This window comes from Apostichopus japonicus, chromosome 18, assembly GCF_037975245.1.
Source record: "Apostichopus japonicus isolate 1M-3 chromosome 18, ASM3797524v1, whole genome shotgun sequence".
In the NCBI taxonomy this organism is placed as follows: Eukaryota; Metazoa; Echinodermata; class Holothuroidea; order Aspidochirotida; family Stichopodidae; genus Apostichopus; species Apostichopus japonicus.
The window spans coordinates 3,770,007-3,790,000 of record NC_092578.1 but is presented as its reverse complement, the minus strand read 5'-3'; the positions used below and the strand labels follow the sequence as shown (position 1 = coordinate 3,790,000).

The window sequence follows — 19,994 nt, the reverse complement described above, 5'->3', positions numbered from 1 at the left end:
GCCAGGGGCTCCCTAACTGGGGTGCATGAACTCCCAGGGGTGCGTGAGTCCATCCCAGGGTGTTCGTGAGACGTTTCTGAAAGTCAAAACTTGAGTACTTTTTGTTGAACTAAACTCTGATATATCATATAATTTAGTAATGTACAAAACTCGTACCTGTCGACAACCTCTACAATATTACACTATGAACTTGATCTTTTACGAAGCACTGTTATACGTATTATAGTATAATAATGACTCAGATCGTGTCTTGAAAAGTTGGGGGTTTGTGGACAACTCTGACATCCACAGGGGGTTCGTGGGGATATAAAGTGAGGGAAACCCTGGTATAGGCCTATATACACTCGATTTGTACAAGATATAGTTCTGACAGGGTGATACTGTGGTATATAGGGTTAATTTTAACCTTCTAGTTTTTAGACTTGAATAGATAATTTACATGATAAGAAATCCTGAAGATTTTGTTTTGCATTTTTGGTTTTCCGAGAGTGGAAATTATGGAGTAACTCTTACCGGCCTTGTAGAATTGTGAGCGGGACCGCGGATTGCAAAGTCGGCAATGACTATGACACGCATATCAAAGTCGGTAATTCTTATAACGGTTAGAATCGTCCAACACGACAGCATACAGAAACGTTGTACTCAAAGCCGAAGCCAAAGGGAATTTTTAAGGTCACATATCCGAAGTCTATGTTACATGCTAAGTTCTTCAATACCGCCCTCATTAACTTTCGAGGAAAATTTCATACCGTAATTTTGATTGTAGATTTGTACGGCAATGACACCCCTTCCCTACCGATCGACCTCCTATACTCTCTCACCCAAACCCCACCCTTCCCCCACCCCGTCATCAATAAACATATGTTATAAACGCAAGCGTCACAAAAAGTATAACATCGATCAATCTTTAACTTTTTACCAATAAAAATATTAACATTCGTGTTTTTACCTCTTTTCACAAATACCTAACTTGCAATAAACATGCACTTGGCCCAATAATTGATAGCTTGTGAGAGCATGTGATCAGCGATTGTGTAAACTATCAAATAATTAATGTGTATTAGCATATTAATAAATTTCGCCCGAAACATTAATAATTTTTTAAACCATCTATCAATTCAAATGATGACATATTAATAATTATGTCATTTCAATGTATGACATATATATATACATATATGCTTTCGTGCGGTATATTTGGGGCGTTATGGCTGTTATTTCGCTTGTTCAGTGGATTGACAAGAAAACCACACAAGCCTAAGCTTTCAAATCTGTTAAGTTCATACCATTAAGGACGGTATACGTAGTCTATGTAACATTGACCCGTGTCTAAGTAATTTACAAATTATGAAGACAAAAACTATACAATCTATATCACTCCTGCAAATACAATTTGAAATAACATTTTGTTTCTAAACGAAATAGATCATATTTTACATTAGTATTAGCTATTGTGAAAAACAGAAAGATCTTTTACAGAACTTTCGTTGCGTTAAAAATTAAAGATAAGCACATTTATTTTCTCGATTTAACAGATGGGCGCGGAGGGGGTGGGGGGGGGGAGATGGGAGAATGAAAGTAGAGAGAAAATAAATATGAAAATGTCGAACAGACTTTCTCTTTAGCATGGCAGAACCGTAGAGCGTGTAAAGGGGGAAATATTGTACAATGGACCGTAGACCTGATCATTTTGTATGACATATGTCCCTTTAATTGATGTATATCATACCTTTAATAATCATAATAGTATATACTGATATATAACATAACCCATATCCATAATTCCGTTACCATGACAGCTGCAACTAATATCTCATAAGTTAAATGTTAATTACTAGCTGTTAACTAATTATACACCGAAGTTTGTCCAATGCGTTGTCCAATGCGTCCAATGCGTTATTTATGCACATCCCTGATCCAATTCAGTTGTTGCTATATATACTGTCTACTTTATAGGTTATAGATTCCTTTAATTGTTAGTTAACTAAACTGTTAATTAATATGTTCTAGTTTAGCATTGGGTCATTACAAATGTGTTCATCCGTTTGATGGTGGTGGGAGCAATCACTCCTCTCCATCCTCCCCCGGTAGGCACCACCCACCACTGCATATCACATTGAATTATTTTATTCAGGATGTCCGGTCTATACCTCAATTATACACGTTAATGTCTTAATGAGTATGATTTCCGATTGATGAAACTAAGCGGGATTGAAAAACTTTAGTAACCCTTTGAGTCTTTTAATGTTTACCAGCCATTAGCTAGTTAATTCACGTTTACAGTACTTTAGCAATACAAGGTCATAACGCAATTTGATTGGTTGACGTAACCGTCCGCTATCGCGTTACTTCTTACCATGCATCAGTACCGCGAAAGCTACATATACATACCCGCATTTTCAAACGGAGTTTTCTGCGAAGACATGACAAGTCTATTTGCACTAGTACTTCAAGTTCTTAGTTTGTCATTAGTGAATGCATGTCTGTGTCATCAGTATCCAAAACAACACAGTGTGATCTATAACTAACACAACAAGTTTCATGAACATTGGAGCCCATTTGGATTTTTTTTAAATTTTATAAACATTGGAGCAGTTTGGGATTTTTGTTCAATGACCGCAAATTTTCTACACCACACTATGATGAGCTTTGTAAAATTTGCAGTACTTTGATATCGGATACCAGGAAGTTTTCCGACATTTAACGTCACATAGTGTCTGTTAAGGTATATAGGTAACGTTACTCTATCGTATCTGTACAGGCTACAAAAACGACTCGCTACCTGTCGGTATATATTTGTATAGCAAAGCGTCTAATGCGAAAGACATTGACTAAAAGACAGACCAACGTACAGCAAGATTTGTGGTAATCTATCATAAAGCAACGCCGTCTAGTGTGACACATGGAATATGGTAGCTAAATTAATTTTTGGGTAAAGTGATCTGGTTTTATCGACTTCTGGGTTTTAAATGAGGAAATGTTGAATATGTCTCATCACGCAGCAGAAACGATGTTAAACCGAGTGGTTCTGCTAATACCAGCCATTTTCTTACTAACTATGAATTTTGTATCGCGAACGTTAGGTCAAGATTTTCAATTATTATCTGAAAGTTTATCTGTAAGTACAGAAATGAGAGCGGCTATTGATCGACACCGAAGAGATGTTATGTACAATGTAACTGACTCTCTTAAATGTTATTCTTGTGGTGCTTACAGACACAGTGATAAGGATGAATTCGAAGCGAAGTTGAAAAGATGCAGAGATAACTATGAAGACACGGCAGAAATTTTCAAGTGTCCAAGTTACGTTGCTGGACAACGTACAACGCCAGAATGTGGAGTAAGTTAAAAATATTTTTGTATTTAAATTACATAGGCCTATAGTCTAATAAATCATCAACCTTGGTGCAGTGGTTCATGTGAAGGGTTACTCATTTTATATGATTTATTTACATTTTGTTCGTGTTTCTACAGACAGTAGTTTTAGACGTCCAACTGTACATCTCGTTGAGTAATTAAGTGAGTATACCTTCATGTGGGAGGAATAGTTTGACGTCAGAATTTGTTTGTGCTTTTTGGCGCTTCTTTTTTATGTCGTTACTGGGTTTTCTTTTTTGTTTTGTTTTTGTTACTACGTTTGTTTTTTTCAAGTTGCTATCTTTAATGAGGTGTGGAGGGCCGGGATGGCGGCAGGGAAGGGAAGAACATTTATATTATCATTATGGTTGAACGTTCTTTCATATATACAGTACAGGCAGAAGGCTCACTATATAGGCACGTCTTTTAATTATCAATGCCGAATGAGTGACTGAACTGACAGTGACTGAACTTCAAGATTACAAATAACAACAAGAGCAGCAACGCAACAGAAGCTCAGCTAAGCTTCTATATTTGAGCCCCTTTTTTTCCCTTCTGATTGGCAATATTTTTTTGCAGTGTATCCACTTTGTGCGCAATATATAACAAACAGGCTAAAGCAGGAATAACGATGTCATTTCTATTCCTTCCATCTCCTGTCTTCCTTGCCTATATACCCATAGGCGTAGGAGGCGGGGGGGGGGGGCTGTAGCCCCCCAACCAAATATTTTGTGAAAATTCGGGCAATATTCTGAGAATTTTTCGGGCACCTACTGAAAGAAAAATCAATTGCAATGATGTAGCTTAAGGAAACCAATAGTTTAAAAAAAATAGTAAAAAAAAAATCTCCATGGTAATTAAAATAAAGTTCTAAGCTTGCCCGACTTATTCGCCATTACTAATGTAAAAGAGAGTTTTGGCATGATTGGCCCTACATGGTTTTTCTCCATCTACCTAAGACATTTCGTTGTTTACATTAGCATCCGGTGGTATACATGCGCAACTTTTACGGACCGTACGGTACACGATGGCATGCGATGTAATAACCGCTGCATGTCTATATGATATGTACATTAAGATGTTGAACGCGCTCGGATTTTTGTTATATTTTTCGGGCAAGTCGTTACAGCCCCCCCCCCTCCCCGGATCAAATTGGGCCCCTACGCCTATGTATATACCCCATCTTAGCAGACAAACAATCAGGTGAAATATAGTCTTGACATTTACGCGTATAGAGCGTATTAAACTAAAAACTCATTTAGGATAACAGACTCTTAAAAGGTTATATCATAGTAATGGTCATGATCATGGCATAGCAGGTGTGATGAATAAGCATGTGTTTCCCCAATTAAGAAATTGCGCCAGTATATATCCTGAAATCCGGTGACTATTTCCCGAAATGGACTGATTTTCAACGGTTGTTAACCCCTAATTACTGTAGCGTGTATGATCCGCCCCTCGTAAGTCCCCGACAAATTACCCGATGTTGCCGTATTCCAGGAAATTTCCACAAAGAATCGTTAAAGAGCAGAAATCGGAATCAGTTTCATCAATATATATAGGTCATTCTCACATATCGCATTCTACATACAAACTGTTGATGAGCTAAAATTGGAAATCTGCCAAGTATAGTCCTTTTGCAGAGAATAACATGAACTAGATAGGAAGCCTGAATAACAAGTTAATAATTGACTTGATCAAGATTTCCACGGGTGGAATTATTTCCCAAAAGTGACAGGGAAATTAAGATGGAAGACATTTTGCTATTCACACCAAAACGCATACTGGTCAAGAATATAATAAAAAGTCGAATAAACAATTTCATGATCATTGCATGGGATCTGTGGCCTATATTTCATCATAACTGAAAATTCTACAGAAGACCCTATTTTGGGCCCTCACATCACGATAAAAGTTCTTTTCCTGAACAACTTTTGGGTCACCACCATTCAAACGTTATATCCAGAACATTTCAGCAGATTTGGACAAACGCTTTAGGAGGAGTAGAATCCTTTATGTTTTCAGAAAATGACCTCTCGTGACCTCAAAAGACGTTCAAATTTATAAAATAAGCCAACTCACACAAACCACTGACGAAATTTCAGCCAAATTGAATGAAAAATCACGAAATGGTAGTCATTCAAACACGTCGGCAAAAAGTGACAGAATTTCGGCAGAATCACACGATCGCTATAGCTCATCTTGAAGCTTAGTTTAATGAGAAGGCAAACAGGAAACAGATGGTGTCTCGAAGAGAAAGAGTAAGAGCAAGAGAGAGGAGAAAGTATCACAAAAGGTTCAGACTCATCTTATATATGCTTCACACCAAAAATGTGATCTTCTAGGACATAACGTTAGATTTCGGCAGAATCACACGATCGCAATAGTTCAGCTGAAAGCTTTCAGCTGAACTAAAAAGTTTCAATCTCATCTTATGTATGCTTCACAAAAAAAAAGATGTGATCTTCTAGGACATAACGTTAGCGTTAATAAAAGAAAACGTTCGTGCAATTGAATTTTACAAAAGTCATGGAAAACGCCCTACCGCGTGGATTTTCTCTCTTTAATATTTTCTATAAAAACAATCGGTAAATACCAAGTTTTATTAGACACATAATTTATTTCAAAAGCCAAAATTTTACTGTTTTGAAAATAAAGCACCGTTATCAAGTAGTGACGAATTCCTAGTGTCCTGTTCAAGAAACAATTAACGAGGCACTAAATAAACATCAATAATTATTTCTTTCTTCTTAGATTAATGAATGATAACCTATTTTTAATACAACAATTTAGAATGGTATGAACTATTGAATATTATTTCCAAGTAAAAAAGGATTGATATTCTAAAGGATAAAATTCTAATAATAGGATTGAGAAAAGAAAAGGATAACAATACGTTATACGTTTCTGCGCATGCTTAGAGACAACTTGAAAGCTGAACAGTATATATACGTTCAAAAAAAAATCGACTATAATGCACATTCTACTTTAGCAAGGTTAACGTTGTATTCACTATGCATGAACCAGTACCCGTATTTCATCTAATTATACTTAATCAAGGTACTTACTGTCTTCAAGACTATAACTCGAATGATTTATAGAGTCAAGTTTTGTAATACGATATAAAAAATAATACAAAAACGGGTTACAGGAAGGCTTGACAACGCTAAGCATCAAATCTAAGTAGCGAAAGATACCGTTTACATGTGTAAGCAATACAGACTAAGTGTGTACTTCAAAATCTGTAGAAACAGAAAACGAATTCTATACCTTGAACCTATTTTTCTTCATTTGTAGGTTGCGTTTTTATTGGACTTCATTATCAAATTCTTCACGAAATAATTGACAAATAGGCCTGTAATATCCTTTACATTCGAGTAAATCGATTCCATTTAGTATAACTACAAATGAAGCTTGAAATATTTATCTAATTAAGTTGTTTCCTTAATCAAATTTCACAAGCATTTTCAAGAAGAGAAAACCTTGGCCATGTGACTAAAGAGGATTGAACTAGACCTTCACTATTAACTGGATGTATGCTTTATATATATATATATATATATATATATAAATATACATATATATATATATATAAATATATATATATACATATATATAAACATATATACATACATTATATAAATATATATATATATATATATATATATATAATAGAGGGCGATAGTTACTATTTCCACTGTCCACTCTGCGCACAAGCGATATTTGCCGACCCATGGCAATCGCATCATATTTTGCACTTTTCATGGTTGCTTGAGGGCAGAAAGACGTTTTTAAGTGACATATCCTACCCATCATGCATTGCTAATGTTCATGACACATACCCATTAACTCGTCATGTCCGTTTAGACGGTGAGCCGAAGGAGCTGACAATTTAGCAGAGTATACGTCCCGACCCATCTTTGCGGAATCATCTTGTGTCAAACAGGCATTTCTAAAATGCCATAAATCACTTTAATTAACCCTGCCGATGTTTACATCATTCTAACTCTGAATTCAAAAAAATTAATGACCATAATTATAAATTAAATAAAAAAAAACAAGTCACTTCAGGGTCCACTTTGGTGGTTTACAGTTTGAAAAGGGGGATTTATATATATATACATTACTGTAATTGTGGTATAATACGTACATGTTTACACGTACATGTCCCATCAGTAATTATATTAGGAGGGCGATAGTTTCCCATGGTTAAATATGGTCTAAATATATTACACGAACCATTTAATATATAAACTTAACGAAGCCTTGCTATGTTGTTAAGTATATACTTGTTTCTGTTCAACGTAGATATATTCATCCAGTACAATAAAAGTTCATACAGTATATTCATATACGATACATCACATGGTCAGCACTATATTTATATAAAGGCAGGCATAGGCCTATACCATATAAAAAAGATTCCCATGGCAATGTATAGTATACATATACCTAGTTAAAAATCCATGAAGAGATTAATAATATATGAATGTGAGTGGTTAAACAATTCTAATTATTGTTTTGCTTAATTTGTTTCGTCAAATATTTTAAAGAAGGACGCTGACCAAAAAGAAAGTTTAGCCATGAAAGGCAGTCAAAAGTTGGAACAAACTTTCAGGAGAGGCGAACATTATTTTTCGGCACAACCATTTGTTCAATAGTTTTTATTTCAATAGTTCAGTGCATTGTTAATGCAGTGAGTTAAATGAAGTGAATTGTGAGGTATTTGGCCCCAACCGCTACCCTTATTTCAGACCATCCCTTTTCCCTCTCGATTCGCCCCTTTCTCGTGTTCGTATACCGAATTACTGCACCCCTCTATAGTCCCCTATCAGACTTCTTGTTTTTCGTCACACCCACATGTTCTTAAAAAAAGGAAAAGAAAAAGAAACATAGGCCCTGCTTCTCCTAAATTTGATTCTTTTGAGCATTTTTTTTTAGCATTAACATTAAATCTTACATTAATATCACCCTGGTCTGTCAAATGTCAACCATTTTGAAACTTTGTAGTAATTAATTTAAATACGTCGGTCCTTCTGTTGGTGTAAATTTTTCATTCAAATATACCTGTCTTTGCAGACGATTCCAGCTGTAACACGTACCTAGCCTCTTGGAAGTATAACCTCGATTACACCTGCTACCCCTCCCTCTGCCCCCCCTCCTCTAAATCACTTCTTGAAACATCACAATTGGTTACAGTAATTATACCAAATATTGCTACAAACTCTAAAAATAATTATATTTTCTAAATTGCGACCAATAACTCTTTCCCTTTTCTTTATACGATTGAAGGCATTAATTTGAAACACGATCGGAAGTATATGTCGCCAAGGACTATAAACCAATGATAAAATACCAATAACAATAAACTGTAGAATAAAGTAAAATATAACTTCGAAGCCATGGAAAATTTACGTCAAAGTCTGTTTTTATGGAGTTAATTGTCTATATTTGTGTTTGTCTGTTTGTTTTATGGGTTACAGATATTGGTTATGTTAGCAAGCGATAATTTTAAAGATCCATATTCTGGAGAAAAAAAAATTTGGACAGAAAAAAGGTCCTTGTACAAACACGCGTCAGAGACATGCATGAGGGGAAAAAATAGGTTTACAATCAATTACTCTTTGGCACAGGGAAGTATAGCTGTATGGGATAAACGCCTTGATAAGCACATTATGCAGTATTATACAACACCTAATTGTATTCTGGTCATTTGATTGGTCAATTGCTCGTTGATTGCATGCAAAATCCGCTCTATTCCACTCTATGAAATAGAACCATGTGTTATACTTTTATGATAGCAATGGTTAGAGCGCAGAGAAACCTGTCTGTACAAAACAATCTGTTGCATGAGTGCATTTTACATCCAATTATATCCAAATTTGAAGGTGTTGTATAAAACAAATAATGAATGGTTTCCATTCGTGCAATAGTGCAAATATTTCATTCGTTGAAACTTGAAAGATGTAATTTGTTCCATTCAACTCGGCTGCGCCTCGTTGAATGGAACATTCCATCTTTCAACTCATGAAATATTTTCACTATTGCACTCATAACCATTCATTATGTGTATACTATAGGAACATGCACTGTATACTATTGCACGAAATAATTTCCACGTCCACTGCATGCAGGTTAGATGCGATTTTCATTTGTTTATTTATTTTCATACTTTGAATTTCATAATATTAACTCCCTATAGCCGTGAAGTAAAATTAAAGAGTTCGAGGCGGCAAGACCATTATAAAGCGTCCATATGAGGACCATGGAAAAGATAACTGGGGAATTGGACAAGACTCTCTGTCGCCTCTCGTTCAATGGCTCTAATAACCCCCACGCTTTAATCACTCACCCGAAATATGATTCGAGAAATCTATAAAGAAAATATTGAAATAAAAAGGGATAAATAGAATACGGTGTGAAAGTTTACAATAAATTTTAACCGCAGATATTACTTTCAACAAACTCCAGTTCTGCCACCCCCAAAATAATACGTGCTGTAAGTTTCAAGAGAAATTTCCAACCACTTGTAAAATAAAAAAGTTCTCGAAGAAGTTGATACGTCAATATTTGCTGTCTTTTTGCTGGAGGTCTTCGTTGTCTTGTGTTTTATTACAACCTTCTGTGGTCCCTTGAAAATATTGGGTTAATGACATTTATTCATATTGTTTTAAGCGGTAGAAATTCAATTATTGAATGGATTCCAAATGTTTGCTTTCACTTAAGCCTTCCAAAGCAACCGTCATTTTTAAGAATACCGTAACCAATTCAACCAAACGACGAAAGTGTTTGTTCTTTATAACAAGTTACTTCTTGTCTCGATCTGTCGTCATCTCAAATTTCTATAGTACGTAGACTTAGTGAGAAAAGGCTGCCCTATCTTTAAATGGAACGTGTAAGTTTATAATATAATTGAAAGGTGTTCAATAAAACACCGACTAGAATGTTATCATGAAATATATACCTGCAATCATTCCTGTACTTTCTTTAACATTGACATTGTAATGAATACATACTCTAGAAGTTAGCGACCCATCCGGTTATTGCAATATATCCTCTTGACGTTAGCGACCAAAGTCGACAAGCTAATTAAACATATCTTCTTACCAATTATGTACGCATTCTTCAGGGGACCCAGACAGCCAAAAGGATTCCTTCAACAGATGAAATGAAAAAACAAGACTAAAATTTTTCTTGTAAAAAAAAAAATATAGGAGAAAATATTCAGAGACACAGCACTGCCATGAAACAGTGCTCAAACAACGACTGAAATAAATAAAAGGTGGAGGGTGGGGGAGGGTGGGGGAGGGTGGGGTGGGGTCAGCCTGTCACAGTATGAATCGAAGGCCCTGGATTAATTAGTAGCCCGGGAAAATAACGGATACCAACTCTGCGTAAAATGGTAACTCTGTGCTTTTTGTACATTTATACTTGCAAAGAAGTAGGATATTTTCAAACAATTTTGTGCTAAATTTAAAATTTTCATTTCTTATTGAACACTCAATGTATAATTATTAATTCTTGAACTGGGTAATACTTGAGCCATAATATACTCAATATTCGATTATTTTGTTTTAAGTATTATTATTATTATTTTTTTTTTTTGGGTGTGAAAAAGTAGTAGAAAAAGTTACATCACGTTACAGTTGCCGATATATCAAGAATTCTGCGACCTTCAAACTAGAATATAAAGGACTTGACTCTTGTTTTTTACAAAGGACGAACGCTCACTCTCTGTATATCTCTCTTTTGTACTGACAATTTTTTTGGTCTTCTTTTCTATTTACAGTTTAAAGGGGGAAAATGGTGAGATTAGCTCATTGTCATTTTGGAAATGAATAACACCACACTTTAAAGCAACAGTTTCATTGTTACTTTTAATTTTAATAAGTTTGATAGACCCGTCTAAATATAATTTGAAAACCTTGCAATTCCTGCAGACACAACTGCATTAAACCTAGATATCAATAACTGCGTGTGCATTAAACTTATTCAAAGACCGTATAAAATATGTTTTTTTCTACTGTATTATCACTCAAGTTGTGTTTTATTTTCTTCATTTCTCTTGTAGGTCACCAAACAGACTATTGAAGGTCACGTGACCAGTTTCAGCCGAGGTTGCCATTATTTAAGACGCTGTGCACCGTTAAGGAATTGTTATGATCGTCAACAGAATCACACTGGTGTTTGTCAGTTCTGTTGCAATAAACCATTATGTAACCAAGGAACATTATTCAAATTTTCTTGGGACTTTCTTCTTCTCTGTATGGTCTTTCGCTATTATATTATTACGTAAGGAGCGGTTTATATCTGTGACGTCGGGGGAAAGGAGACGCGGAGGGGTGTGGAGCTGGGGGAGGGAGGGGGGTGGAGAGGGGTATCTTTTATCACGCTACAGGTACTTTCAGTTTGAAAGGTGGAACGAAGCCCAGCGTTGACAAACAATTACATTAAGGTTAGTATTTTATGCAGAATGACTGTGAATGAAAAATAAAGTTTATATATTAGCTATGCATTCTTTTCAAACTTCATTTCATACATTTTTGCAAGATGACAAGTTTACATGTTTCTCCCATTAGTTCGATGTCGGATCAATGTCATAAACTGGGACTGCAGTTTTGGTTAAATCATACCGCCCCCCTGCCCCACCACCACCATCGATATTGGACATCACTTGCTGAATTGTATTGGTAACATGCATGAGACAATTGGCTCATTGTTTAAGCATTAGTTCGACTATTCATGCATGGTAGTAATGATTTTTATATCCAATATAAGACGGATAAGTAAGTCTTGAAAACGTCATGTACGAATTGGATGAAAACTTCACCTTAGAGTTTATACGTTTCCTCTCTTTACGTATCAAAAACAACTTTCACTATAGCGCTATCCATTTAAGGCAAAAAAAAAGCGAGTTGTCAATAAGACCGACCCATTAAAAAATCCTAATCACCGCTGTATTGCGCTGTATGCTTCTTCTTCTTATATACATTCAACATTACAATGTTTGTTTTGTGTGACTTACAGGTACACCGTACAACATTAGTATGTAAACGAAATCAAAACATGTACAGATATTAACGGCTGTTAAAACAACTTTTATTTTGGTAACTTAATAAATATCGAATATCAGTGGTTACCTGTTGTCTAATACACACGGTTCATACGGTACTTTTCACAATTGACAAGGGATCATAACAAATCAATTTTTATTGGAATATTGCAACACAGATCAAACTACCGGAAAATCTCGTCTGCTTTACTTGTCAGAAAAATGTCATCAAAAGTGGTATACATTTCATAATATAGGTACAAGTTAGTTGTAAATAAATTCATTAAGAAACTAGGCTCTTTTATTATATATGGCTATGCACCCAGTCGGGACATTGTGTCGACCTTTAACACCGTACTGTCATGTCCCGCTTCAGAGCACTCGTATAGTGTCAGTATGAGCAGTATGAATATCATGTTTCTATCAGATAACTGTTAGGAACTGTTTGTACTGACAATACAAGTGCTTTGAGAGCATGATATTAGAGGACAGTATAGAGTGGTATATTAGCATTAGAATCAGATAAAGGTTAGGAACTGTTTGTACTGTCAATACGAGTGCTTGGAAGCATGACATTGGAGGACAGCGTTAGGAAATTGTCCCGACTGGCTGGACAATGTCTTCCCTGCAGACACAATCAGGTGATACATTGTACTATTTATATATATAGTGTTATATATAGAGCATTCTGATTACCTTTAATTTCAAATACATCCCAACTTAATTTATCATTCGCTGCTACATAGGTCTGTACTGACTTACTGATCGTGACAAATCGGAATGATAAATACGATGACGTCATAAACTATAGGTCAATACGTGTTCACTGAAAGAGAATTACTATTAACAAACAGAATCCTTCTAATTATACAGCAGGACAAAACCTATAAGTACAAATTTCCAGCATCACGAATTATAGCGAGTTACAAACATTTGAGTATGCTCTTTAATATAGTTAAGAAACAAAGCGGGTTGGGAACTGATGAACAAGAAAGATAGATAAAAAAAAAAACACAATCCATTCTATCACGTGACAGAAATGCGATCAATCGCGGTATAATACCGAGTCTGAGATAAACTAGGTCATACAAATTGAGCTGTGTATGGAAATGTTTATAGCTCCATTGTTATTGCGAAAAGTGAAAAATATAGACTAAAGAAGAGAAAAAACACAAAAATGGTATTTGGATTACGATCTCAGATAACTCAATAGTATTTTCCTGCAATGTCTGAAGTATACCTAGAATAGCAATCAACAATGGAAGGTTTTTTCTTCTCTCTTTAGGGAGGACTTTTGAGTGTCAATAAAACAGAAAAAATAACAGTGTAATACTGTATATATGTCTTAACCGAACTTTTTTAGATTTTGCCCTTTTTTTTTTATATAGGAACTTCAAGATTACAGTCAATATTTTAGACAAATTCCTGATTTTAGCTTTTGCATGTGTTCAGGCGCGATTTTTTTTTTTTCGAATCAAAAATTTTATAAATAAATACATTTTATAAATCAAAAAAATACAAATATGGAGAATTTTTCACTTAGGTCAATTGAAATTGTAAACAATATACTCGTAAGGCTAGGCAAATTATTGTGCAGCAACCCGAATATAAATTTTCCCTATATCTGCTTCAATTGAACACAGTCCCTGCTTGGTTTCCTAAGAATCCTGTAGAATCTTGTAGAGTTGTTTTTTGTTGTTTGTTTTTCGTTCTTTTTTTGGCAAAAATGCGATGAAGAGATATTGCAACTAAAAGCACAATTTTATTTTTAACTCTGGGCGAGTCCCTCTCTTTGATTTGAACGAGAAATCCTTATCAACAGATCTCAGGCAGAGGCTAAAGACGTATAAAAAAGGTACACCTTATACAGGCGCGTATCCAGGATTTTCAAACCCGGGGGGCGCGAATTACTATCTAAGCGGAGCGCCACCATCGGTTGGCGCGCAGCGTACAAGAAAATTTCTTGTTTTGAAACCCCCCAGATCACCGGAAACGGCACTTTTCGGGCTTGAAATGACCAACCAGATGTACACTTTTTGCCTGAGAACCAAGTATATCCTAATAGTTTTTTTTTTTCCATCCATAACCTTTTTGAAGATTGTCAACCCGGCACACATCATGTTCGACCTGATCGCATCTCCTGTGGGTCTTTGCTTTTGTAGGTGATTCTACGTCGCGGCCCACAATACCCGTCAGCCCCACTTTTCAAGGTTTTAAGCCCCATATTTGTTCAGAATTTGAAAATTCACATTTCTCGTGAATAAACTCACTTGAAAACATACCCATAATCTTGTACAAAATTTCATCTATGGACAACCAATATAGAAAAAACTTCCTTGAACCCCTAACAGACTGGTCAAAATTGCACGAGTAGAGGGAAGTGTGATGTAGAATGTTGGTCAGAAATTTTCGAAAATTCCGACACAGTTAATTTATTGGTGTACAAATATTAAAACCTGTTATAACGGCTATTATAAAACTTGGTTGAAGGAAATGAAAAAATAGCAGATATTTCCTTCAACCGAACACTACACACATAGGCGTAGGAGGCGCGGCGGCAGTGGCGGAGTTAGGGGTATTGGTCAGGAGTGGCGAGAATGGTCTGAAGGGGCGCTTTCGACACTATCTAAGCGGAGCGCCACCACTGGTTGGCGCGTAGCGTACAGAAAATTTTTGAGTAAAGATACTCCCTAGATCGCAGGAAATGACCCTTTCCGGGCCTGGCTAATTTGCAGATAAACGAAGAATAAGGTGTCACCAACAAAATGTGACAAATGTCAATAAGTAGATGAGAGCGCAATAAAAAAGTCAATAATCTAGAATAATTAAAAAGTGGTAAAGAGCTGGAAAAGGCGCCAGCAGTCCATTTGAGTCCGTCAGGGGGGGGGGGCATCCGCCCCCTGACAATATGGACGCTCCGCCACTGCGCGGCGGGGGTGCAGGCCCTAATTCGCCATTACTAATGTAAAAGAGAGTTTTGACATAATTGGACCTCCATGCTTTTTATACCTCTACATGAGATATGTCGTTGTTTACATTAGGATCCCGCGGTATACTGCGCAATTTGAACGGACCGTACGGTACATGATGGCATGCGATGTAATAACCGATGCTTGCTTATATGATATTGACATGAATACGTTGAACGCGCGCTTCGCGCGCGAAAATTTTTGGTTATTTTTTCAGGCAAGTCGGACAGTTTTGAGGCTTTTCATCCTGGAACGCCATTTTCATGCTCACGGATATGATGTGATATCTGCTGTTTGCGTTACAAATTCGAACAGGCGCGTAGCGAGGAATTTGCCAAGGGAGGGGCGAAGCCTGTAGGCAAATTATCTAAGCGTAGCGCCACCATAGGTTGGCGCGAAGCGTACAAGCAAATTTTGGCCGAAAATGTCTCCCAGATCGCTGGAAATGACACTTCCCAGGCCTTGTAAGTTGCCTCTAAGCACTTTCTATTTTGAAATTACTTAGCGATATCATTTAAAAAATGCTGAAAGGGGGGGGCGGCGGTCGCCCCCATCCCAAAATGCGTCATGTTCCCCGACGACACGGTCGAGTTCGAGACCAGCCACAGTTGGTTTCATAGCACAATTCTACACACGCGTTATGATAGACCATATATAGTATATATATAGATCATTAGTGAGAGAGGAAAATGGAAACGTCAAAAAATGGAGTTGTCGGTGTAAGGGGTAAGGTGAGTCACACTTTTACGAAATCATTGATCCGTCACTGGCTACCCTTCAGCGCTGTAATGATGTCACTGTTCCTCTTTCTCTTCCCGGTGTCTTCGCGTTTTGCTTTTACTCCCTCTTTTTCTCCTTTTTCTCTCTTTCTTCTTTTTCTTTTCCCTACCTTCCTCTCCTTCTCCTCTTTTTTCCCCTCTTTTTCCCCCTCTTTTTTCTTCTCTTTTTTTTCTCTTCTCTTTTTCTTACCCGGGGGGCGCGCGCCCCCAACGCCCCCCCCCTGGATACGCACCTGTTATAGCTTATGTATCTCATTAGTTTTCAATCGCGAAGACTTAGGAAAGATAACTGGTATGGAATAAAAAGGACATGCAGAGCTTAGCAAAGTATAAGGAGAAGCTTAAGAAACACAGCCATGAAATACGACAAACGGACTGTGAAAGTTGCAATTACGCATCGTTAACGTTCCACGCAAGTGAACATAATTTCGACTATAGGCTTCCGAAGTCTTGAAAAGTCGGTCGTTTTGAACCGGAATGTAATTAAAGTGTTCTTTAAACTGGACTCGACGTGTTCTATACACATGCACCAATTGTTATGAAGCCAAAACTAAAAACAAACAAAAAAACTAAAAAAGGAGAGAAGGTTCTAACTTTCTTGAAATTTTGCGTCACGTTGACCAAAATATATACATTTCCAAAGATACAAAAATGTTATCTGTTGTTATTGACTACAAGCATGTGTACTCTCTGATCGACTTCCTGTCTGACTTCAGATTATGAAATGTATTAACAAGATAAACAGAATAGTATTATAAATTTGTTTAATATTACTTCCAAGAAGTATCAGAAAAGTCCTTTTGATTTCTTCATTTTTTTCTCAACATTTACCTTACAAACCCGTTTATTTTTGGTCAACTCGATTCATTTGGCTTTGATAATTACGTGACTGTCTGTGTATGATATATATACCCTATAACACCTCCCATTGACAGATGCCAAGTAAAACATGCACGTGAGGAACTCCCAAGAGATTGTAAACATGATATTAACACTTGTAAATATCTACAAGACACGTAACTAACCCTCGTCTCACGGGAGAACTTGTCATTATTTGCCTACGGTTGTTCATATCCACATGCATTATTACATTTTGCAACACATGCGTTCTTTTGTTTTACTTCTTGTAAGTTTTTTTTTGTCTTCAAACTTTTCTTCTGTATTTTAATGTCATTTATGCACATACACTATGTGGAACGTCCTGGATAAGACTATGGAAGGTTTATGAAGAACACATGCTAAAAATTAAGATCGCAAGTACATCTGTTTGTCGATAATTATGACTGCCTGACGGACAGACTGACTGACTGACTGACTAACGGACTTAAAAACAAACGACTGACTATTTAATACTTAAATACTTTCAGAGAGGGGGTTACCTGTACTTTATTTACTATATTTATAAGTGAATTTGAACCAAATAAAAATACATTTCTTGATAGTACAATTCGATAGTACAATAACTCAACCCTTTTTTTCCCTTGTCTTTCCTTTACCCCATCAGATTCTACAGAATTCGAAGCGTTTGTTTACGTGACAATTTTAAGTGAAACCCCAGCAGTTTCCGTTAAAGTGTGGATTGCACCCGACCATATCAATGTGAGTGTGGATGTTGTGAAAATATTATACCGAATGGAGGACAAGCAGATTAGTTTTGTCACTTTAACTCTGTCCATCGATGAAGTTATTCTTTTTGGACATTCTTAAAACCAACACAAAGCGTGTCTATGAATTCGACGTTACACTAACTTACGCTATGTTAACGTTCTTACGTCAGTACGGTATCTCGCTGATAACTGACCAGCGATAAACACGATTCATCTTTATCCGATATTATTCAAATTTATTATGAGGTGCATATTTCTTTGGGCTTGTGTGCTTACTTTGTATAACTTAAATGTGACTGTTGAAATTTTGAACTGAAATATATAATAATCGATTCATTGTAAGAATTAATGAAAAAATATACTTTATGTAAAGGCCTTCTTTGGAAGATTTGGTCCAGGGGTGGGGCTAATATATATATAGGCCTATATATATAGGCCTATATATATATAGGCCTATATATATATATGAAATCGTAATGAGTTGGAAAATCAAGAACAGTGAAAAAACTTTCAGCCTCCACCGGGATTCGAACCCGGGCCTCCCGCTTTGTACGCGGACACCCTAACCAACTACGCCATGGACGCTGATTGTATGTCCAGAGGTTCTAAACCGGTAAGGAAGGTCGTAATTCCACTGTAGGCGTTTGTCACCTGTATCGAACAATACTAGTTCTATATATATATATATATATATATATATATATATATATATATATATATATATATATATATATATATACAACGTGAGATAAGAAACATGTATAGGGGTAGTGTCCAAAAATGTCGTTCACGTTCACGGTCAGAAATTCTTTCCCTTTACAACATTTTCTACCCCTAAAATAAACGTGTGGGCTGCAATTTTCAGGGTGGTGGCTTGCATAGTCTCATCCAGACCTAGCACGCATGAGGATATAAATATTTGAAGTGCTGCAACCTTCCTACTGGAGTCTACGGAATTTGGACCGGAGCGAACTTATAAGAACACCTATACTATAGGCCTATACCATGGATTAGTTACACGAACCAATTGATAATCTTTATACAGACGTCATATATATAAACTCGTCATACTTATCACATACCGTTTTTTTGCTCGTCTTTAATGAGGTTTTGGGTCGGTAATTATTTAAATTCTGAAATATAACGCATATGATATTTTCTTCACATCCATAAGGAAGCTCAATTTGAAGAATTAATGACAAAAATAAGCGTATGAGAACATCTTCCCACATGAGAATTTTACGTAGGTTTCTGCGTATTCTTTTGACACATTATGGGGAAAAAAAGGCAATATTTTTGTTAATGTAACCAAACTATTCAAATATATACGGCATGTGAAATTAACGTCATGTTTTTGTCATTGTTCCTATTGTTGTTTACTTTTTGCAATTGAACTACATATACATTGTTTGAGATAATTGTATAAATTATTTGTATTTTAATCCTCCATTTGCATTTTGTCATTTTTTTCTTCTTTCTTTACCAAACCTAATCGATGATTACGATTGTCAAAATAAGATTAAGATTAATCGTTTACTGGGTTTTAACAGTAAATAACATCATCGATAATGTTATTAAATTCAACTCCAGAAAACTACTTAATTATATATATATATATATATATATATATATATATATGTGTGTATATATATATATGTATGTATATATATATATATATATGTATATTATAGAGCACAAATAACGTATTTCCGGACATGTTTACCCGTTATAACAAGTGTGCCTTGAAAATTATGTGTAAATATTCTTTTGTAATCATCTCTGTGCAGTATGAAAACTGGTTTTCTTTATTACGCTGTTTTTTTTTTCTAATTATTTGAGTACACAGATTTCAAATATTTACGCTTCGTCGCCTAGGTGATCAAGCCTAGAATTGAGATAAATCATCAAAACATAACATAAATATCACGAAGGAATATAAGAGGAAGGTAAGTGAAAACTATACTAAACATTAATATTCAGTTAGATAATCAATGAGGCCATTGATTTATGCAGAAAATGAAAGGGAAATTGGCATAATACGGATAAAATATGCAAAATCTCCAACCGTGAAGAAGATATTTCATTCTTAAATTACAAACTGCACGTAGTTTCTTAGGAAAAGCAAAAACCCGATTGCTCCCGGGCGATTTTTTTTCTTCTTGTCGTATTTGACTCGAAAAAAAGGTGTCACGTGATATATCTTATTTCCTTGCGAGACGAACACAGCAGA

The 19,994-nt window shown here is 35.9% G+C and overlaps 1 protein-coding gene across 2 annotated transcripts in view; it reads left to right on the top strand.

Moving 5' to 3' along the window:
• LOC139958768 (uncharacterized) overlaps positions 1 to 19,211 on the top strand; it is a 45,061-nt gene extending 25,850 nt beyond the window's left edge. Inside the window, exons 1-4 of one of the 2 annotated variants that reach the window (XR_011789860.1) lie at positions 2,390 to 2,725; positions 3,217 to 3,340; positions 11,429 to 11,812; positions 17,662 to 19,211. Coding sequence is in view for 1 of the 2 variants with exons in the window: in XM_071956097.1 (XP_071812198.1) it covers positions 3,217 to 3,340; positions 11,429 to 11,653 (349 nt within the window). In the remaining variant the exon portion in view is untranslated. Of the gene's footprint in view, positions 1 to 2,389; positions 2,726 to 3,216; positions 3,341 to 11,428; positions 11,813 to 17,661 lie in introns of those variants that run through there. The other variant, XM_071956097.1, reaches the window with a different exon arrangement.
• The last annotated feature ends 783 nt before the right edge of the window (positions 19,212 to 19,994 follow it).